Source organism: Oryx dammah, unplaced genomic scaffold (genome assembly GCF_014754425.2).
Source record: "Oryx dammah isolate SB20612 unplaced genomic scaffold, SCBI_Odam_1.1 HiC_scaffold_12, whole genome shotgun sequence".
NCBI lineage: Eukaryota > Metazoa > Chordata > Mammalia > Artiodactyla > Bovidae > Oryx > Oryx dammah.
Window position 1 is genome coordinate 10,210,179 of NW_024070196.1, and position 24,657 is coordinate 10,234,835.

Below are 24,657 nucleotides of genomic sequence, written 5' to 3' on the forward strand. Positions count from 1 at the left end.
TTCCTATAAAAAATATTACATACAATTTCTTATCATATTACAAGCCATGTTCTATTCTCAGACATTTCTAGCACTTCAGAAAATCTGTAGTGGAGATCAAAGTAAAAGGGTAAGGGTTGGGCTAGGAGTATGGAAGATCTTAAAAAAGCATTTCAGTATTCACAACTGCAAAGCATAGATCGTTATTACTACTACTGTTATAAGATACTACGCAGCAGCCATGGCTTATAGCATGTGATACACGAAATGCCTATATATTTGAACTTGCTGTGGGTGGCATCATTGTTATCACACTGTGTTATGACAGGGGAAACAGCACCCTTAATGTTAAAATTACTATGAGAAGATCAACAACTCAGTGGAGAAGAAGGAAGCTAAGTCTGGTCCCACACTTCTAAGGTTTGCACTCATCATACTATCTCTCCAAAGACTCATACGTGATCAACCAAAACAGAAATATGATGACACATAAACAGTCTTTTATGAGTAATCTTTCCTATTAACATTACAATTCATACTCTCATCCAGGAGGTATTTATTAGAAGCCGCTACAAAACATTTCCGACATTCATGCTAAATTGGTATTCTTTGTCCTAAAATTAATTAATAACGTGTTTCTTCCAAATGCCCTTTCAAATACCTAGTAAGCTCTAAAGAAGATGTAAAACATGCACCAAAAAAAAGAACAAGAAGAGCTGAAGGAGAAGGGGCAGGAGAGGGAGGAGGGGATGGAATGTACAGTTGATTTTGAAAAGGAAAAAGTCAGTTCTGAAATTAAAAAAAAAAAAGGATAGTGGGAAAAGCAAGCATTCTGAGTGTGGTGGCATCTCTGAGCCTTGGAAGGCTGTGACCCAGTAGTAGGGAAGAGAGTGCATCAAGGGATCACACACCTAGGCTTACGTCCCGCTGCAAACCTGACCAGCTTCATCACTCCAAGTCAGTTCTAACCTATCTGAACTTCAGCTCTTCCTGTGCACAATGGAGGTGACATAAATGCTCTATTGAGAGCATCAAAGTCAATTAGGGCTGTATACAGACTTCCATGAATCATTAAATGTGCAGGTAATCACCACAGCTGAGTCACCAAAAGTATAAGCATTCTACCCAAAGAGAGAAGCAGTAAATGGGTTATGATGAATGACATCAGTCAATCAACAGAAACTGCTTTGAGTTTCTACACTCTGACCATGCAAAGGACAAAATAAGAGATTTGTGAAAGAGACTTATTTCTTCCTCATTCCAGAATGTTTCAACTAAGACTCCCCAAAAAACTAGTCATCTCAGGGTTTTTTCCTTTCCTTCATTGTACTATATTTGTCTAAATATGCCACTTTGTTGGCATACCCTTTTCAAATTAAAGCTCAAAAAAGAAAATCCTGTTCAAACGGAACAGTGCATTAAGTCACGCACACCCCTTAAAAGAGAAAGGATGCGTGACAACACAATGCTATCCTCAAATTTTTCGAAGTAAAACAGGAAGTGATGGTTATTTCACAGCCTTAACATCAGTTATATGAAGTCAATTACTCAAAAGTCTAGAGACTTTTTAAAGCACTTCAACAGCTCTTGATTACAGCAACTGACAGCAAGATGCAATAAACTGCAACAATGGCAATTGACACTGATTACATTTTGATCGGTTCCTACAATTCAGAACTCATTTGTTACTGCGCTTGTCAGACAAGCCACAGATACATTCAAGAAATCAAATTAAGCACCCTGATTAAAGGTGCAATCCTTTATAACGAGGACTAAATAATTCTGCTCTAAAGGCTTTGCCAACCAATTACTGCAGTAACTGAATATTCTCTCTCTCATTAAATCAATTATTTAAATCTCATACAAGTCAGATAACATTTTCAATCAACTTGCTACCAGCAAATCACCATTTTAAAATCCAGGAGGCTTCTAAAGGAAATCTTTCACTTTCAGCTTTTGACGATTATTCTATATTTTGAGAATCATAGTCTTTCTATGGGAAAAAAGCCACCTTTTGCATTTATGGAATAAAAAGGAGCTGTCACAATAGAAACCAATGACTACATGGTGTCCATGGTATTACTCCTCCATTAAATTTTCACTGTTTTCAAATAACTCAATCATCCATCCCTAGCAGCTCTTGACAATCTGTGGATGCACTGGGACTAGATAAATTTGTTAGTGACTTATTTGGGATTCAAACTTAAAAATGCATTTAGAGGGTTCAATTAGAATATATGCTCTACTATAAATAAGGTAGAAATTCTGTTTCTTCTCTGGCCAAGGAATATTATACTACAGGGATTAGTTTAAAACCTACACTAGTGAGCAGAGACACAAAGAGTTGACTTTTTATTTGGATAGATGTTTCCTAATTACATAACCAGTGGTCATTTTTCTTTTTGAAACTGGAAACTTTCAGCCCAGCCTGAAGTGCTGACATCTTACTGGATACTGACTTGGGTCCTAAAGTACTTGAAGATGCACAGTGACTGAATGAATTTTGAGAATATTCTTCATAATCCAAAACCAGAATCTTTTTCAGCTCCATTAGTTTGCTTTTCCCCTCAATCTATGTGAAAAGTTGTCCTACAAACAAAGTAAACAGCATAATAGGTTTATGGTAAAAACAACTCTAAATCCGTTTGATTCCTGGCTTTCTGTGGTTCTGTGTCTTAAATAAATAAAATCATCCAGCTGTTTCTGCAAATTAACTTTAGAAACAGACAGAAGATTCACCAGCACACACAAGCTACCACTGAATTTTCCCAGCACTACTCTGATACTCTCCCTCCACAGTGGAGAAGGAAGCACACAAGACAGCTGTAACTCAGCTCAGTTCCAACCTCCCAATAGCGACTGCAACTCCTCTGTTACACTCTCACCCCACTTACTAAAACACCATGACTCACCCAAAGACACCTCATCTGCTGTTTCTCCTTGCCCTTCCCAACTGCCTCAAGTTTCTCATAGAAACAAACAAACACACCAAAACAACTTCTAACTATGTGTGCCCTCTATTAGAGAAAAAAGAGGAGGAAGAAGAAGGAAAAGAAAAACACATGTAAGGGGAGGCAGGCACTGAAGCATGTGTTTGTGGAAGCTTAGGAAGCAGGGTCCGAGGGAACGCTGGGAGGCTGCTGCAGAACTCCACAGCCCGCGGCCTTCTGCCCCAGGACGGAGAATGACCAACACAAACAACTCTCCTCACCAGGGGGGGAGGCAGCTTCCCCCCGACAGCTCACCTGGAGAAGTAAACCAATGTGTCTGTTGAGAGGGCCTTCTATGGTCAACTACCATGAGAATTTCATGGGTGGTGGAGAGAGGACAAGGAAGGGGCGGGGCAGACAGGAATGGGGAGAGGAGGATGCAGAGGAAAAGGAGGAGGGGAAGGAAGAGGAGGAGGAAGAGAGAAATATTTCCCTCTGTTGCAATCTTAAATGTGATGCGTGCAAACATACCCAAGAGAGACAAGCAGAGAAATACATGCAAGATATTAAGCATGCACCCTCCTCTTAGAAATCATCACAAACGTTTAACACAGGAATATTTAAAAAGTGCAGAAAATACACACAAAAATATTTTATGTAAAAATGGCAATAACAGACAAATAATAGCAAAGTATATGACTGGTTCTTAAGAGCGACAAAGAGCCAGGCCAAAGGAAAAAAAAAACTACAGAAATTCCTGTCAGAAAATATAAAACAACTTAGAAGTTTTTCTCAGATTCTTAATTAGTTATATTATTCTTCATTTCTGCAAAGAAAAAAATGCATTGTGAACAAAAACACTTTGAAAACAATCAAATTTGAAATAAACATTATCTAGAAGAACAGAAATTTTAAAAAATAACTGCCTAAAAATGTTAAAACAGTAAATCTGAGGAAGGGTTATCATGGGACTCCATTGTACAATAGTTGCAATTTTTATGTAGGCTTGAGATTATTTCAAAGTTTAAAAAAAAATGTTTTTTTAAAAATAAATGGATACATATTTTTAAAAAATACCTAATATCACAAACAGGCAAAATTAACATAATTAATAAGTTATAGGAGGGAAAAACAGATTGGTACAATAGAGCAAAGTTAAAAATCTGGCAGACTCAACCAATTTTTTCTCTTTAACACATATAACTTTGAAACAGTGTAGAGAGGTTGGGAAAAGTTGGAAAGAAAAAAACATCTATGGGATAGAATGTACACAACTATTCAGAAATTCTAAAATTCTTTTTCTGAACAAGTATAAATGAGTTCAATTTGTACACTTGCGGAATCAGGAAGAAAGGAAAGAAACAACTTAAGGCCATCTTGAAATTCATTTGAAAACAGTGAATGAATCTAAGAACTAAAGTTTGAGTTGGTAACATAAAGTAACAAAAAATGATGTTAATGCTAATAAAAATCCAAAGTTTGTGACTGACCAACTTAAAATTCACACTAGGAATTATTTAGAGATGACGTAAAATAAATTTATCCAGTACTGTTCCCTTAAATGCATTACTTAATAAGAAAAATAACAAGTCAGTATCTTTCTCTTGTGTTAATTTTCTGATTTCCTCTGATGGCAGAATAATATTACTGAAAACACAGCATTTCTTTTGCCAGCAACTTAAATGTGGTGGTGTCACGCTTATGTCCTGGCCTTCTCTATCCTGAGTCTCATGGAAAGTGAAAACAGTTTTCCAGGTCATGAATTTTTAAGGGTTTAGATATTTTAAACACCTTGCAAGTTAAGGACTGTCTTGGGACATTTCCCACAAGCACAGCAAAGCACCACCCGGGTCTAGGGATGCTGATGATCATGTGGGCTTTTATGAGATTAAGAACAAATTTGGAGGCAGCTTAACACCTCAGGGTAACCACAGGGACACCCACTTGTTCGAACTGCCCTTGAACATGAACGAGAAGATAATAATAACCCTAGGATCCTTATGACCCATTCACTGCCAAGTGGGCCTTTCAGCCAAATCTCCCTTTCTGATACCAACAAAGTCTTCCAGTTCTAATCACTATAACACCATCTTGGAAATGAGAGAAGTGTTTCTAATTTTAAAATTAACTAAAAGCAGATGCTGTTGTCCCATTAAACTCTGCCAGCTGCTACTGAACCACTGGCAACCTGAGTCTATTTAATTTGGAGCCCACTAATGGTAAAAAGGAAAATCTGACTGCCAAAACTGCACACCCAAGTTAAACCAGAGAGGCAGAAAATGAAAACAGCTCATGAAAAGCGAATGTATTCTATCTAATAAGACTCTTCCAAGTGATGACGAGCCATTTTTCCTGCGGTTAATATCTAAAAAAAGGGTGTTGCTTATTAAATCCTGGATTCAAACACAGCCAAACAAGCAATGCTGTCTGAACACCCCAGTTGATTTTATGCAGCTCGGTTCATGCTTCCTCAAAGTGAGCCTTTGCAACAACACTTTAAGAGGCAGACAGGTTTAAATGCATTGATAGAACACCTGAGGGTATTGTTAATATTGATTAAAGTGAGACAGCAAATTAATATTTAGCAAGGTCACAATGACAGGTTGGTTTGACACATGGGCCCTCAAGCCTGATGAGTTCCCGTCACCCCCCAGGAGGTAGCCTGCTTAGGGCCGGGGTGCAGGAAGTAGTGAGGCCTTTTACAGGTGGCACCGAGCTAACAGCAGAGTGTAATGTAAAAGCACTTTGTCATTCGCATAATGTCTGGGGTAACGAAATGAATTCACTTTCTGGCTTCCTCTTGTCTGCGATGCCAAAGAACACTGTGTTATCAGCACAGATGGAGAAGGCATGGTTCTGGAGAAGAGCCTGATACAAACAAGCCAGTGTGAATACCAATGAATCCCTGAGAATCAGACCCTCGCTGCCGAGTGACAGCTGGGGGGCTCCAGAAGAACGAACGAGCCCCAGCGGTCTTGTCCAACCAAATGTACTGTCAAGACTGCACAGGCAATTTGGAAGCCAGGAGAATGAGAAGCCTGGCTTTTCCTTCCCTGGGAGAAGCAAGCAGAAGACATTCACCCGTGAGCTGTCTTCTTTTCTTCCTCCCTTTCTTAGTAAGAGAGGCCTGAGCAAACACTAATCGACTTATCTGAGCCAAGTCTCTGCTCAGGAGAAAACTCCTGGAGGCAGCAGAACAGAATGGATTTCTGAGTTATGTTACTATGAAACATGAAGTTGTAAAGTCAACGAACATCAACAAATAACACATGGAAAATGATTAGAAAAGAGGCATACCCATCAACATACTCAGAAGTCTCTGGACCTTTGAACTCACCCCCACAACTCTATACAATCCTTGGTCATTTATACCTATTGGAAGAGAAAAAAATGTAAGCAAAATACACACATTCAACTCTGAAAAGCTGTCGACACACAGTTGCACACAGAATTCTTGCTAGCTCACATTAATAGCATTCCTGTTGCCTATAAAAATAATGTTTGATAAGAGTGTTTACCAACTTGTCTTAGCAGCCTGGTATTCCAGAGGTACAGCTGGAAAAAAATAAAACAAAGTTCCATGTGGACAAAACCTAAGGAGTAAGCAGTAATGAAAAAACACTGGTTAAGCAGTCATCACATAGGCCAATGCAATTTGTAAAGATGTATCTTTCACGCTTCTTATGTTTAGGTATTCTTGAGATTGTTCTTGACAAGTTTTAGCCTTTTAAAAATAATATGGTGCTGACTGGTACATAGAAAGAAACTGTTTGGATGATTCTTGAAGACCAAGGAAATCACTTAATCAAAAGTAAGGCAAAATTTGTTTTCTTTTGTGTTTCCTTAAGGGCAGTACATGCATTGTCCAGAGAAACACTAAAACTCCAAGCGAGGATCACATCAAAATTATACATCAAAATGAAATCACTGCATTCTCTCTCTGTGTGGAGACCTGGAAACAAAGTACCTCAAAGTACAACAGACAAGAAAGAAAGGCAAGAAAATGTATCAGCAAATGTAACTTAGTATGTTGGACACATGATTGTTTGAATTCTGATGTGAACAAGCTAACTGAAAAAGGACATTTTTTTAAGCAATCAGGAAACTTGGAGTGGCATTAGGGTTATGTAAGAAAATGTCTTTATTGTTTACGTTGCATACTGAAAGGAGTAAGAGCAATCTATCTTAGATTTGCTTGAAGGAGGAGGAAGGGAGAGATGAGGAGACTAGCAAAATCTTGAAAATGTTTGAGTCTGCAAAGAATGCATGAGTTCACTGTACCCCCTACCTTTTCTGTGCTTGAAATTTCCATGATAAAACCACGACTTCCAAAAAATGTGACTTAATATCTTTATTTCTTAAAAGAGGTGAAACTGTGTTTGTTTTCTGCACCACAAATGGTAAAACTAACAAGAACCGGCCTGGCTGGCCAGGAGATCATGACTCTAATCCGCAGTTTCCAAAACAAAACACCACACCAAAAAGGCCAAGGGACCCAAGGGAACTTCCTTTTTTTTTTTTTTTCACCTCCCTGTATGGAGTGGTGACAAGTGTACCAGCCAGAGTCTAAAGAACTGGATTCAAGTCACAGCCCAGTCATTCCTGAGTTCTGAGACCCAGGGCAGGCCAGGAACCTTCTCTGAGTCTCGACGCTGCCTCTGAGGTCAGGACAGTATCTCTGCCCATGTACTAACTAGCATGGTGTTACAGGCCAGGTCTCTTGGCCTTCCTTAATTAAAAGAAATTGACTAAGGCCAGAAAAGAAATCCGGGCAAGGCTTTCCTGGGGCCCCTCCTATAGTTTGGGGGAGCAAGAACAAATAACAGGTTCCCCAGCTCACTGCCCGAGGTGGGGGGAGGCTGGCTCCCTACACAGGGTGAGGGTAGGGGTGGACCCAGAGGTTGGGTTGGAGGGTGGCTTAGGTGGTCTGCCCACCCTTTTGGTGCCATGTGTGCAGAGGGGTTAGTGCTTTTGCTTCCTGGCTCTTCAGAAGTGGCAGTTGGATTTTTTTGCTCTTTCTGTATCTTGTTGCCATGATTTGCACCAACTGAGCACGCATGCAGTATTTTTAGTCCCTTACAGTTTCTTTGAGCTGAAGCTCCAATACTTTGGCCACCTAATACAGAGCTGACTCATTGCAAAAGACCCTGAAGATTGAAGGCAGGAGGAGAAGGGGACAACAGAGGATGACATGGTTGGACAGCATCACCCGGCTTGATGGACATGAGTTTGAGCAAGCTCCTGCAGACGGTGAAGGACTGGGAAGCCTGGTGTGCTGCAGTCCAGGGGGTCACAAAGAGTTGGACACGACCGAGTGACTGAACAACAGTTTCCTTGTATTTGACAAAGACAAATACAATGTTTCTTTGTCTCAAGGAGACATTTGTCCAGGTACAAGCATTGCAGCAAAGGGTCCCAGGTCCCAGTCTGTCTCATTGGGAGAACACAAATGATATCTACATGTGCCCTGCTTATTTTAACACACCACATACACTACGCTTCATCACTCCTTACAAAAATGAGGATTTCTGTTCCTTCTGTTTCACTTCTTGGCCTTTATTTCTCCTTGTGTGCATGCTCAGTTGATCAGTCATATCCAGCTCGTTGTAACCCTAAGAACTGTAGCCCACCGGGCTCCTCTGTCCTTGAGATTCTCCAGGCAAGAATACTGGAGTGGGTTGCCATTTCCTCCTCCAGGATATCTTCCCGACCCAGGGATCGAACCCGAGTCTCCTGCATCTCCTACATTAGCAGGTGGATTCTTTTACCACTCAGCCACCTTACGTCTCCTCACTCAGCTTCAAACTTCTGAATGTCCTGTTTTTCTGTTATGTGTCCCCCAAAATTCATGTGTTGAAGTCCTAAACCCCAGTATCCCAGAATGTGACACTTTTGGTAACTAAAGTCTTTAAAAGAGGTGGTTAAGTTAAAACAAGGTCACGAGGGCGGGTCCTAATACAGTAAGACTGGTATCCTTATAAGCAGAGGTCAAGCCACAGACGCACAGAAGGAAGACAACGTGAAAACGGAGGGAGAAGACAGCCGTCTGCAAGCCCAGAGGAGGGGCTCTCAGGAGAAACCAGCAAGCCAACATGCTGTCCTGGACTCCCAGCCCCAAGAACTATGAGAAAAGAAATTCCTGTTGCTTAGACCCCCAGTCTGTGGTCCTTGAGTATGGCAGCCCCAGCAAACAGACACACCTTCTTTCTGGATTTTCTCTAGAGCTCAAAAAACCAGGGCAGCCAAGGCCGGCCCTTCAGTCTATACATGGCTGTTCAGAAGGCTCAAGAATCAGAGTAGCCGAGAGGCACCATTGTGATGGGAAATGCTGAGAGAGGAGAAAAATGCAGGTCAGCCCTGCCAAGAGTTAGAAACACTGTCCAAAAACACAAAAGTCAGAGCTTGAGCCTGCTAGAGGAAAAAAGACCAGGCCTCACTCCTTCCTTCTCCTAGAGGCTAGAAGGCTATGTCCAGAGAGTTTGAAATACCAGAGCATTTTTTTTCAACACTCCTCTATTTAAGAAACTTAAAATAGTTTGGCCTCAAAGCCAGAAGCCAAAACAGCAAGTCATATTCTGCAGACTAACATGCCCCTCTGAGAAGCGCCTGACAAACGTAGAGAAATGAAGTAAGAATGTTACTTCAGCAATAGTCATCACTCTGTGCTGCTAATTACGATCAGATAATTGATCAAGTTCACATTCATCAACCCAAGAGAAGGAGAGTTAATTGCTAATGCATAATGAAAGGTGCATGGGGGAATTAATGCTACTCAACATTTTTTTACTTTTTTTAAAATAAATTTAAATAAACCTTGTACAAAAGCAACTTGGAAACAGCACATGGACCACGTATACTCCAGTCATGCAGAATTTTCTGTTTCTTGTCACATTGTCCTTAAAAGCTCTGGACTAAATAATCAGAAAAACTACACCTATGAGCACACGCATGACATACAACACACATCATATAAATAAATTTAAAGACTATCAGTTCAGTCGCTCAGTCGTGTCCAGCTCTTTGCGACCCCATGAATTGCAGCACGGCAGCCCTCCCTATCCATCACCAACTCCCAGAGTTCACACAAACTCATGGGCATCGAGTCAGTGATGCCATCCAGCTATCTCATCCTCTGTCATCCCCTTCTCCTCCTGCCCCCAATCCCTCCCAGCAGCAGGGTCTTTTCCAATGAGTCAACTCTTCGCATGAGGCGGCCAAAGTACTGGAGTTTCAGCTTTAACATCATTCCTTCCAAAGAAATCCCAGGACTGATCTCCTTTAGAATGGACTGGTTGGATCTCCTTGCAGTCCAAGGGACTCTCAAGAGTCTTCTCCAACACCACAGTTCAACAGCATCAATTCTCTGGCGCTCAGCCTTCTTCACAGTCCAACTCTCACATCCATACATGACCACAGGAAAAACCATAGCCTTGACTAGACGGACCTTTGTTGGCAAAGTAATGTCTCTGCTTTTCAATATGCTATCTAGGTTGGTCATAAATTTCCTTCCAAGGAGTAAGCGTCTTTTAATTTCATGACTGCAATCACCATCTGCAGTGATTCTGGAGCCCCAAAATAAAGTCTGACACTGTTTCCACTGTTTCCCCATCTATTTCCGATGTGATGGGACCGGATGCCATGATCTTAGTTTTCTGAGTGTTGAGCTTTAAGCCAACTTTTTCACTCTCCTCTTTCACTGTCATTAAGAGGCTCTTTACCGATCCAAATGTCAAGTCATAGGATTTTTACAACCTCTGCAACTTCTTTCCAAATTTCCCTCTTCCAGCCAAAGGGATCACTATTTCTCATCACCAGGTATTAGAATTTTGAAAATTTTCCTTAACTTCTTCCCTGTCACTTTCCAAATCCAACAGACCAATGTCTGCATTTTCTTCACACTTCAGACTAATCTCTGCTTCTTCAACAGGGCCTTGAATTTGATGACTGTATATTGATTGAGCACCCCTAATAGGGACACACACATATAATCCATTCTGAACACCATCATTTTTTTCTACTTTTTATCTTTCAAGTGACTTTGATTATCTTAGGTCTTTCCCATCCACACTTAAGAGTAAGTCATCAAATCAAGTCCAAATTCCTCAGCTGAACAAGCATGGAAAGCATAGACACATAACTCTTCATAACAAGCCTCACCTCACCAACCCATAATTTACTGGAGTATTCATCTAAATCAGAATAGATCCCTGACTATCACCCACAAAAACCAAATTCATCCCCTCCTCAGGCCCAAGTCCCCTCTGAGGGAGAAGTTCTTCCCTTTCTCTTCATTAATGACTCATCTGCCAAATATTTATTCATCAAATACACGGCAGGTGAAATTCTAGCTGCCCAACAGTCAACAGTGAGCAAGATAAAGTCCCATCCAGAACTTCAAACTAGAAAAAAAATATCCCATAGTGATACTTCCTTTAATTAAAAATGTCTCAGTGTTTTGAACTTATGTATTCTTTTCCCATCATTTTTTTTCTATTGTATTATAGTTCACTTGTCCCGTTGTGTTTGTTTCAACCATACAGCAAATCCACTCAGTTATGTGTATGTATGTATGTGTGTGTATATACATTCTTTTTCAGATTATTTTCCATTATAGGTTATTACCAGATATTGACTATAGTTCCCTGTTCTATATGGTAGGTCCTTGTTGCTTATCTAATTAATATACAGCAACGTGTATCTGATAACCCCAAACTCCAAATTTATCTCCCCCATCACCACTATCTCCTTTGATAACTATAAAGTTTGTTTCTATGTCTATGAATTTTTTTCTGTTTTGTAAATAAGTTCATTTGCATATTTTGGACTCCATATATAAGTGGTATTAGATGATAGTGGTCTTTCTCCAACTGACTTGCTTCACTTAGTATGATAATCTCTGGGTCTAGCCACGGTGCTGCAGATGGCATCATACAGCATCATATTTTATGGCTGAGTGATATCCCACTCTATATATGAACCATGTCTTCTTTATCCATTCACCTGTCAACGGGCATTAGCGTTGCTTCCGTGTGTCAGCCATTATAAACTGTGTTGCTATGAACACTGGGGTCCAGGCGTCTTTCCTGAATTAGTTTCATCTTTCCTAGACATATGCCCAGGAGTGAGACTGATGGGTCATACGGCAGCTCTAATTTTAGTCACAGTTTTTTTTAAGGACCCTCCATACTGTTCTCCATAGTGGGTGCACCAATTTAGATTCCTAACAACAGTGTACGAGGGTTCCTTTATCTCCATATCCTCTGATAGTCCCTTTTTCTGAATCTGACTCATAATTAATTCCTTTAAACATCTGACTACATTTAAAACAAGCCCAAATGCTCCCATTCACAATTCCAAAAATCAAACATCTGAATGCCTGCCCTGACATCAGGTTATTTCAGTCTGCTTTTTCCCTGGTCAGTATGAATATTCATACATCACTATGTTAAAAGTAGTTTCTACACCAAACCTGGCTAAAGATGTTATATGCTCGACAATGCATGTCCCATACCACCTTTTCTCAAACACATCCACCTCAGAATCCTCAGATTAAGAACTGTGGACCTGTGTTCCTCCATCCCTCCCCAAATATGTAGACATATTATCTGGAAAAATAGTAGGTTGGCTTTGGTTTGGGGTTTTTTGGTGTGTTTCTTTCCAATAGCTTTCACAGTGCCTTGCATAGACTAGTTGAGGATAGAATAGTATACCTAGGTTGATTTGACTTGAAATTAATTTAGAATTACAGATATAGATTGGACTTGGCCTAAAACAGACATTACACTTAGGAACTAAAAACTCAAATATCCAAGGTATTAATAAACAACAACTCTCAGAATGGAAGTAAATATTTGCAAATGAAGTGACTGAAAAGGGATTAATCTCCAAAACATATAAACAGCTCATGAAGCTTAATATCAAAAAAGCATCAAAAAATGGATGGAATATCTAAATAGACACTTCTCCAAAGAAGACATAGAGACTGCTAAAAAGCACGTGCAAAGACGCCCACCTTCACTAATATTAGAGAAGAGCAAATCAAAACTACAATGAGTATCACCTCACACTGTCAGAATGGCCATCTTCAAAAGAAAATCTACAAACAATAACTGACGGAGAAGGTATAGAGAAAAGTGAACCCTCCCACACTGTTGGCGGGACGTAAACTGTTACAGCAGCTATGGAAAACGGTATGGAGGTTCCTTCAAAAACAAAACTTAGAGCTACCATATGATCCAGCAATCCCACTTCCAGGCATATATCCCGAGAAAATCATAATTCAAAAAGATACATGTACCCTGATGCTCACTGAAGCACTGTTTACAACAGTCAAACATGGAAGCAACCTAAATGTCCATCAACAGAGGAACAGATATAGATGTGGTACCCAATGGAACATTACTCAGCCACAAAAAAGGACAAAATAATGCCGTCTGCAGCCAACAGGGATGGACCCAGAGATGGTCATACTGAGCCAAGTGAGACGGAAGACGACAAATTCCATTACACTACTCCTTACATGCGGGATCTTTAAAAAGGGCACAACTGAATTTACAGAACAGATCTGTAAGTGTAGAAAACGAATTAATGGTTACCAGGGGTGAGTGAGAGGAGGGATAAATGGAAAGATTGGGACCGACATATACATAGTACTATATATAAATCAATGTCAGCCACAGTGGCACCCCACTCCAGCACTCTTGCCTGGAAAATCCATGGACGGAGGAGCCTGGTGGGCTGCAGTCCATGGGGTCTCAAAGAGTCGGACATGACTGAGCGACTTCACTTTCACTTTTCAGTTTCATGCATTGGAGAAGGAAATGGCAACCCCACTCCAGTGTTCTTGCCTGGAGAATCCCAGGGACGGGGAGCCTGGTGGGCTGCTGTCCATGGGGTCACACAGAGTAGGACACGACTGAAATGACTTAGCAGCAGCAGCAGTAGCAGCAGCAGTACGCCACAGAGAACTCTACTCAATACTCTGTAATGACCTATAAGGGAAAAGAATCTTACAAAGTGTGACTATACATATATACATAACTGATTCACTTTGCTATACACCCAAATTGAACACAACATTGTAAATCAACTATACTCCAGTAAAAAAATCTTAAGAAAAACCCAAGGTATTACAACTTTTCCAGCATATCAAAGCTCCCTGACAGCTGTCATCACCACAATCCTTTCTAACTTTTAACAAAAACCTATAATCTCATCAAAGTATTTACAGGCCAATGGCTTTTTTTTTTTTTAATAAATCAGATTGGTTCTGACCAGTAGTAAAGACAAGGAGAGTGCTCTCCAGTTCACTGATGAGCAGCTGATGACAGCTGTACCCGGGCACAGTGGCAGCGGTGAAATCAAACTCGTCTTCCTTCCCCCAGCTGCCTCCTCCAATCTCACACAGTGCTGCCACTGAGCACTGCCCACATCTTCCTGAAGGAGAGGGGCAAGCAGCAGGCATGAGCCAGGCTTCATCATCCTCTCTGTCTCACTGCTTCCCTCTCCAAACGGGCAGCTCCAGCAAACACTCACATGGAACTCAGGAACCCCAGAGGGCTACCCAGCGGCCCTGGAGGTGGGCTGGAGAATCAAATGAGAAAAGAAGATGCTTCACTTGACAACTAAAAGAAAATTACATGCAAAAGGGGAAAAAGGAAACTTTCAAGGCTTGGTAAATTCCATTAAAAAACAGAGGTTAGCAGTTAAGGCTGGAAGGGGTGACCTGACAAGTCAACGTGGTAAGAATAAAACACAGTGGTGTCTGGAGTCATGGAAGCAGAAGAGAGAAGACAGGTAATCAAAGCATGCACACAGGAAAGGCAAACAGGGAGAAGACGACTATGAAATGAATGGAAGGAGAAGGTGGGAAGAAATGAGAGGATCATGGGCTAGAAATTATATCGCATTTAGTTTCCTGTTAATTTCATGACCACTGTTGAGGACTTTCTATACTTTAGGCACTGAGGCAGAATACAGTGAAGACACAGGGTAAAATTTAAAAAAGCATTCAAATTAAAAGAGAGAGTAACTTGGGATCCACACAGTCATAAATTCTTTTCTTTTGAAAAGAACTTCTTTGGCTTCAGCAGCAGATGCTGGGCCTGAGAGCACATGGCGTACCTTTAACAAAGAAACAGAATCAACTAATACACTGAACCAGTGATTGATAATTTGATGACTGGCTAGTAAAAAGACATGGAGAGAAGGAGACGAAAAAGATTATAATGAGAAAAAAATAACAACACTGTAAATCACCTACACTCCAATGTAAAACAGACAAAAAAAATTTAAAGAAAAGAAAAAACAGATGTAACCGTACAAAGAAGTAAGGCTCAAACTGCAACACCAACACTTTTGATGGTTAACAGGCAAAAAAGTATTGAAAAGACCTTTCCAGGTATATGATTCTAAGATCAGGTTCCATGGGTCTACAAAGTAACATTCACTCAGTTCTCACCTATTCAGAGTAACAAGCAGAGTGCCTGGTGTGCACTGAGATATTTGATCAATATTTACAAAGGAAGTGAAACAGTTATTTGCATTTGTGCATGCTGACAACAAGGGTGAAAGGTCATTAATGTTCATGTTCACATTCACATCAGAAGCCTAAACTGTGCCATTATTAACAAGGCTCAGGTGCATATACAGGTATGGACATGCATAAATACAAATATACATTTACATATCCCACCAGCACTGCAACGACAAGTTTCCCTGTGGGCTATGTAATGAATAAGGATAAATATTCATGCATATGTTTTATATCTTATATATCTTCATGATTCTTGAAAATAAAAGGGAAGGAGTACCACAGGTGAAATGGTTAGGAAAAATGTGTGAGGAAATACCTAGCAACAAAGCTTAAGAATGATAGCTGCATCACAAATTATTAGAGAAATGCAAGTCAAAACTACAGTGAGGCATCACCTCACACCAATCAAAATGGCCATCATCAAAGCATCTGCAAATAATAAATACTGAAGAGGGTGTAGAGAACAGGGAACCCTCCTACACTGCTGGTACAATGTAAATTTATGCAGCCACTATGGAGAACAGTATGGAAATTTCTCAAAAACTTAAAAATAGAGTTGCCATATGATCTAGCAGTGCCACTCCCGGACATATATCAGAGGAAAACTCTAATTCAAAAAGATACATGCACTCCAGTGTTCACAGCAACAATATTTACAACAGCCAAGATGTGAAGGCAACCTAAGTATCCATCAACAGGTGAATGGATAAAGAAGATGTGATACACACACTCACAGTGGAATATTATTTAGCCATAAAATGAATGAAATAATATTTGCAGCAACAAGGATGGACCGAGAGATTCATGTACTAAGTGAAGTAAGTCAAAGACAAATATCATATGATAGCGCTTATATGTGGAATCTAAAAAAGTGGTACAAATGAATTTATTTACAAAACATAAATAGACTCACAGACACAGAAAACAAATTTATGGTTACCAAAGGGTAAAGGAAGGGAAGGGACAATTTAGGAGTATAGGATTAATAAAATAAACAGCAAGAATCTACTGTGTAGCACAGGGAACTATATTCAATATCTTTTAATAATCTATAGTGAAAAAGAATCTGGAAAAGTATATATATACACATAACATGTGTATCTGTGTATATATATAAGTATACAGTATATATATATACACACACACAACTGTGTGTGTGTGTGTGTGTGTGTGTGTGTGTGTGCATTCAGCTGTGTCTGACTCTTTGCGACCCGAATGAACTGTAGCCCACCAAGCTCCTCTGTCCACGGGATTTTCAGGCAAGAATACTGGAATGGGTTGCCATTTCCTCCTCAAGGGTATCTTCCCAACCCAGGGATCAAACCTATGTCTCCTGCATCGGCAGGCAGACTCTTTACCACTCACTCACCTGGGAAGCCCTATATACTATATATATATATGATCAAATCACTTTGCTGTACACCTAAAATAATACAACACCGTAAATTAACTATACTTCAATTCTAAAACTAAATAAATAAATAAGATGTTATTAAAGTCATTCAAAGAAAAGCAATGAAAAGGCTCATGAATGTTGTTTTGGGTCACAGGTGAATGACAAAAATTTGGCCATGTGTTTCTTATATACATTTACAATTAAGTCCCAGTAAACACTATGTTTAAATGTCTGTGTAAGTATAGTAAATGCTTTTCAAGCCATCCACTACACTGAGTTACATAAGTTCATACACAGATACCCTTCCAAGATACAGTGTCATTCATAATACTTTAAGGTTCTGTCAAAAACACATGTCTAAATGAAATTAGTTTTAAATATAAACATATAAAACCAAGAATGCTTCACTCTTCCACCAAAAGAACATACGTATTCAACATCATAAATTTAAGACGGTCTATGTATAAAATTGAAGAATTCTAAAACTTTAGGAGACGAATCCATTATTTTAACACTAGGTAGCAAATACTGCAAAAAAGTAGGGTAGGAGACTATTCCTAAGCACTGGGACAGAGGATTAACTACAGCTTTACAAAGATGAGAAGCTCAAAATGATACCGAGTAACATATTCATTCTGGATCTTAGTTCCCTCATTTAAAAAAAAAAAAAAAAAAAACACAACCATCTGGGAAACAAACTTGTTAGGGTTACAGATACAAATTATTACCAATTAATGTTATAGAGATTCTGAAAGCTTCCAGCTCTCCCCTCTCCCAGCTGTATAACCTGGCAAGTTACTCAATCTCTGTCTCAAATTCTTTATCTGAAAATGAGGTTAATGATGGGATGGAGTTGCTTCGAAAATAAAAGAGATGATGTTTATAAAGCATTTGCATAAGCCTTATATAACAGTCATGAAAATCTCTTACTGTAACATAAAATTCAAGATTAATATCAAAAGAGTTTGGCACAATGCATATAAATAGTCACCCTAACGAGGCTTACAGTCAGCAACCCACTGTCATAAAGTAAAGCATATGCTGGGAAGAGAGTCAAAGTTTATTTAATATGAATGACTCATGGAAAATATAAAATTCCTGTTCACCAATAACATTTGGAATTTCTCCCTTGGATGATAATTATTTGGGCGGCAGATAGAGAAGTATTACAGACAGCTACTACCTGCCAGGAGCTGATCTGCATTTTCCTTTCCTGTGAAGTCTTGCTTTCGCTTTTATGTCGCCTTTCCCACACTCTTTCCATATAAATCCACTTCTAGGCTGGGATCAAGGTGCCTCCCTATCCGCAGGCACCTGGAGGAGAGGTCTCAGGATTTTACTCACATGTTCTTTTCACACCCAGACCAACCCAAGGCTGAGCTCAGAACCCTGCCAGCCTGGCACTCCTGAGGCCAGCCATCACATGCACACCCATTCCAGCAGGAGTGGGGGACATGTTCAAAAAAAAAACTACAAGGCAAATATCCTATTCCAGGTCCAAGCCAACTTCTTCGGAAGTGCTGATAATTTCTAGACTCTGCAGCACATTGAGGTCTGACCATGAGTCTCATCCTCTCAAATCCAAGTCTCGAATATAAAGAGTGTTTGGTTTATCAAGGCCTAACTTTGTATTAGGGCCCAAATGGACTACAGAATATTCCCAATACTCCAAGTAGCTGGCCTCAGCTCGAGTTTGTAATAAGAACAAGAGAAAGAATTTTTGTTTCAGACAAGAAAACCCCTAGACTTGTTGCATTCCTTGTACAACCACCCAAACCAGCAGGCAGAATGTCTGGAGGGAGCAGGAGAAAGCTGCAAAGTAACAGGATGTTTCTTATTTCATTAGAAAGGCTCAGGGGGACAGTGTGTCCCAGGTGGTTAAGACTCTAACAGGTAGTGTCAGTGGTAAAGAATCCACCTACCAATACAGGAGACCTAAGAAGTGCAGGTTCAATTCCTGGGTTGGGAAGTTCCCCTAGAAGAGGGCATGGCAACCCACTCCAGTATTCTTGCCTGGAGAATCCCATGGACAGAGAAGCCTGGTGGGCTACAGTCTATGGAGTTGCACAGAGCGGGCTGAAGCAACTTAGCACACAGCACCTGCTTCTACTGCAGGGGGCACAGGCTTGATCCCTCATCAGGGAATAAAGAGAACACAAGCCACAAGGTGTGGCCAGGAAAACTGCTCAGGGTCACACACACTCCCCAGAGGTCAGACGTCCAGCTGTCCCAGATCTAAGAGATCTAGCTTCAACTCATTCAAGGCACCCTTCCGTCTTTCCTCACAGTGTGAACCCTGGGAAAAGAAGCATCGCACAGTCTCTGGACCTTGTGGCAGAATTCAGCATCCCTACCACCACTAAGATGTTCCGTCACCCAACTCTTGTCTCACTTTACTGTACACCACACAGCATTTCTAAGAATCCCAGAGCAGGATCAGATCAGAGACCAAGATCTGAATTCCAGCTCTGCTACTTTCAACTTGTCTCCTGACCTATGCACCTGAGCCTAAGAAAGAAGATATATCTGGTCAACTACCTACTGAGTTCTATAGGGACTGGGTGAAGTAGTGTAGTAGCATATTTGAAATACCTAGAAAATGTAAATTGCTGTTTATTAGGATTTAAAACGTTGTCAGATGCAGCTTCTACACTGACACGATGTCTGCCATCTGCCACTAAGAGACTTTCTGAGGCCCTGCAGAGAGTCTCAGCAAAGGGGACATATCTTTCTTGGGCTGACGATGTACCTCAGGGGTCCATGATGGAGCTGATCTTGAAAGAGGGCAGGTGTAACTTCAGAGTATTACTCAGCTGTTAAAAAGAATACATTTGAATCAGTTCCGATGAGATGGATGAAACTGGAGCCAATTATACAGAGTGAAGTAAGTCAGAAAGAAAAACACAAATACAGTATACTAACACATATATATGGAATTTAGAAAGATGGCAATGATGACCCTGTATGCAGGACAGCAAAAAAGACACAGATGTGTATAGCGGACTTTTGGACTCAGTGGGAGAGGGAGAGGGTGAGATGATTTGGGAGAATGGCGTTGAAACATGTCTAATATCATGTAAGAATCGAATTGCCAGTCTATGTCCGATGCAGGATATGGCACGCTTGGGGCTGGTACGCGGGGATGACCCAGAGAGATGTTGTGGGGAGGGGGGTGGGAGGGGGGTTCATGTTTGGGAACGCATGTACACCCGTGGTGGATTCATGTAAAAAAAAAAAAAAAGAATAATTTATTAAATCAAATTTTTAAGTGAAAAAAAAAAAAAAGAAACCCCAAACCTACCAAAAAAAAAAAAAAAGAATGCCTTGTCCCAAATCGAGATGAGCACTTCATAGAGAGATACTCAAATCTTCTCTCCCCACTTCCCTTTCCTACTGTCTAGTTTCAAACTCCCTCTGTTCCTTAAAAATTTGTCTTATGAAAAGACACTCAACATCACTAGCTGTTTTTGTTTACTCACTAAGTCATGTCCAACTCTTTTGCAACCCCTTGGACTGTATCCCACCAGGCTCCTCTGTCCACAGGACTCTCCAGGCAAGGATACCAGAGTGAGTTGCCATACCCTTCTCCAAGGAATCTTCCCAACTCAGGGATCAAACCCAGGTCTCCTGTGTCTCCTGCACTGCTGGTGGATTCTTTACCACTGAGTCACCAGGGAGAAAAGCAAATCAAAAGTATGATGAGATGTTATCTCATACCAGTCAGAATAGCCATCATCAAAAAGTCTACAAACAATAAATGCTGGAGAAGGTGTGGAGAAAAGGAAACCCTTGTACACTGTGAGTGGGAATGTAAATTGGTGCATCCACAATGGAGGTTTCTTAAAAAACTGAAACTAGAACTACCATACGATCCAGCAATCTCACTCCTGAGCATATATCTAGAGAACCATAATCTGAAAGGATACATACACCCCAACGCTCACTGCAGCACTGATTGCAATAGCCAAGATACAGAAGCAACCTAAAAGTCCATCAACTTTTATGGACTCCAGGGGAATGGATAAAGAAAATACTGTGCATATATACAATGGAATATTACTCAGCCATACAAAGGATGAAAATGCCATCTGCAGCAAAATGTATGGACCTAGAGTTTATCATACTAAGTGAATCACACAAAAACAAATATCATGATATCACTCATAGATGATATCTAATTTTTTTAAAAAGATTCAAATGAACATATTTACAAAAGAGAAACAAACTGACAGATATCAAACACAAACTTACGGTTACCAAAGGCAGAGGGATAAATCAGGAGGTTGGAATGAACACACACACACTACTATATGTAAGATAGATAATCAATAAGGACCTACTGCATTAGCTTCCCTAGTGGAGAAGGCAATGGCACCCCACTCCAGTACTCTTGCCTGGAAAATCCCATGGACAGAGGAGCCTGGTGGGCTCCAGTCCATGGGGGCGCTAAGAGTCGGGCATGACTGAGCGACTTCACTTTCACTTTTCACTTTCATGCATTGGAGAAGGAAATGGCAACCCACTCCAGTGTTCTTGCCTGGAGAATCCCAGGGGTGGGGGAGCCTGGCGGGCTGCCATCTGTGGAGACGCACAGAGTCGGACACAACTGAAGCGTCTCAGCAGCAGCAGCAGCAGCAGCAGCAGTGCCTCAGTGGTAACAAATCCACCTGTCAATGCAGGGGATAGGGGTCCGATCCTTGGGTCAGATAGATCCTCTGGAGAAGGAAAAGGCAACCCACTCCAGTATTCTGGCCTGGAAAATTCTATGGACAGAGGAGCCTGGTGGGCTACAGTCCAAGGGGTCACAAAGAGTTGGACACAACTTAGCAACTAAAGAACAACAGCAACCTCCTGTACAGCATAAGAACTCTACTCAATATTCTGTGATCACCTATATGAGAAAAAAAAAATCTAAAAAAGAATGGATACATGTAGATGTACAACTGAATCACTCTGCTGTACACACAGAGCTAACGTAGCATTATAAATCAACTATAAGCCAATAAAATAAAATATTTAAAAAATCTGTCTTCTACTTTTTTCATTCATCAACAACTTCGGAACATCAGCCTAGGGAATCCCCATCTCCTCATGTTCACTGTGGTTAACAGCAGCAGCTCTTAAACAAAAAGTTGGTCTTGGATTTGAGTTGTAGTTTCCTAGCTCTGAGGATTATACAAGTCAAATGATGGCTCTGCACTTCAGCTGATCATGTAAAATGGAGAAATACCACTGTCTTATGGGGGATTTGTGAGAACGACACATAAGGAGTACAACCTCATTCTTCTCTGGTTTTGTAACTTCCTGACTTCCATGGGTTGTTTCTTGGTCCTTCTTGCACCTGAGCTATCTAGAACCCCTGACATTGTTGACTTCCTCCTCTTTCAAACATCCCCTTGTGACAAAAACAAATACTGTACATTAACACATATACATGGAATCTGGAAAAAAAAAATAGTATAGATGACCTTATTTCCAAAGCAGAAATAGATACAGACATAGAGAACAAACGTATGGATGCCAAGGGGGAAGAGGGGATGGGATGAATTGGGAGACTGGGAAAGATACACACACACTACTGATTCTATCTATAAAACAGAAAACTGATGAGAACCTGCTGTATACCACAGGGACCTCTACTCAGTGCTCTGTGATGACCTAACTGGGAAGGAAATTTTAAAAAGAGGGGATTATATGTATACTGTAGAGCTGATTCCCTTTCCTGTACAGCAGAAACTAGCCAATATTATAAAGCAACTATGCTCCAATAAAAAATAAAATAACTCCCCTTGTGGCTTACTTCACATCTCACTCTCTTGACTCTCTTCCTACCCCTTTGTTGAATGTCTCCTTCATCCTTCTGCTGCTTCTCATCCTCTAAATACAAAGATCCCCAAAGAGCCTGCCCTTTGCCCCATTTTCTTCTTACCTCATCAACTACCTGAATGACTTTCTGGCTCTCCAAGTTTTGCCTCGCTGAAAATGGATGCCCAGCAGCTGTCTGGATGCCTTCAACTCATTTCTAATGGAAACGTCACAGGTACCTTGAATTTGGGATGCCCCAAACCAATTCATATTCCCTCAAAAGTTACTGCTTCTCTTGCATTCTCTGTCTTAGCTAAAGACATCTTCATCTACCAGAGTGGAAAACTTAAGAGTCAAGTTTTTGTTCTTCTGTTTTACTTTCACTTTTGTTTACCTCCCAGTCCTGAATATTCATTGGAAGGACTGATGCTGAAGTTGAAGCTAATACTTTGGCCACCTGATGCGAAGAACTGACTCACTGGAATAGACCTTGATGCTGGGAAAGATTGAAGGCAGGAGGAGAAGGGGACGACAGAGGATGGGATGGTTGGATGCATTACCAACTTGATGAACATGAGTTTGAGCTAGCTCCAGGAGTTGGGGATGGACCTGGAAGCCTGGCATGCTGCAGTCCATGGGGTCGCAGAGTCAGACATGACTGAGTGACTGAACTGAACACATCCAAAAGGTCACCAGATCCTACTTTTCTCTTGAGTCTCTCTTCCAATCCACTGTCTCTTTCCCTTTGCCAATGGAAAGTTTAAACCTCCATCACCTCTTACCTGGATTATTTCTAAAATCCAACCAGCCATCTTTGCTTCTGTGCCGCTCCCCATATCAACTCTCAGTTCAGTTCAGTCACTCAGTCGTGCTAGACTCTTTGCGACCCCATGGACTGCAGCACGCCAGGCCTCCCTGTCCATCACCAACTCCTGGAGCTTACTCAAACTCAATCCAGTCGGTCATGCCATCCAGCCATCTCATCCTCTGTCGTCCCCTTCTGCTCCAATCTGTCACTGTGTCACCAGTGTTTGCACAACTGAGGCAAATACGCAGCCCAACGCCCAGGATCTGCCACACGCTGGCCTCCTCTGCTTACAGAGCATCTTCTCAAGCCATCCCCACCCACTCACCTCCGCCAGCACCCCAGAGTGCATGAACACCAACTGTGCCAGCACCTTCCTCTGACACAAAGAACAGGTTTGCTTGCAACCTTGGAAAAGAAGAGCTCGTGTCCATCTAGAGCAAACAGCAGGCACACATGCCAGTCATTTCCAAACAGCCGCGTTTCCCAAGTTCAGAGTGAGTCTCCTACAACACAACGCACGAGGTACCGTGTGCAGGTCTGTCGCACCCTCTTTGCCATGCCCTTTGCAACTGGGGCTCGGGACGCCAACACAAAATGTAGAATGCTGCCTACTGAGAGTAATGACCTGTCCCTGATCCCTGATCCAGGAGTCTTGAGTTTTCTACCGGCATCCATGAAACTCTACAGGGGAACCTGTTCACATGAAAGTTAGATAAAATCTCAAAGCCTTCACTGCCTTAAACTAAAGGCGATAATTAAGAACAGGAAACATCTCTCTATCATCTAACTACCCCCCCTCCCCGATATATTCCTTTTAAGAAATAGCCAAAAAGTGCTGAGTAAAGTCCATCTAACTCGTGCACACTCAGGAGTGGGTAAGTACTACAGCAAGCCAGAATGGATGGGCTGCTAAGTAAGAGTCATTTTCTTTTCAAACCCAGCACTCATGTAGCTCAAGTTTAAGTAGATACAAATTTTTACTTACATAAATTAAAAAAGAGACTCAGATTTAAAGCAAAAGTTGGCAGTTGCTATTTTCAAGACACTTGTTTTTTTTTTTAGGCTGTGCCATGCAGCATGCAGGATCTTAGTTCCCCGACTAGGGACTGAACCTGCGCCCCCTGCATGTGAGCTCAGAGTCTTAACCACTGGGCCACTGGGCAAGTTCCAGGAAGGCTCTTTTTTTTTTTATTGGTCCTCTACA

At 41.0% G+C, this 24,657-nt stretch overlaps 1 protein-coding gene across 1 annotated transcript in view; it reads right to left on the bottom strand.

The window, feature by feature from the left end:
• ARHGAP10 (Rho GTPase activating protein 10) overlaps positions 1-24,657 on the bottom strand; it is a 369,765-nt gene that overhangs the window by 135,967 nt on the left and 209,141 nt on the right. Inside the window, exon 14 of the mRNA XM_040251356.1 lies at positions 6,207-6,281. Coding sequence (XP_040107290.1) covers positions 6,207-6,281 — 75 coding nt within the window. The remainder of the gene's footprint in view (positions 1-6,206; positions 6,282-24,657) is intronic.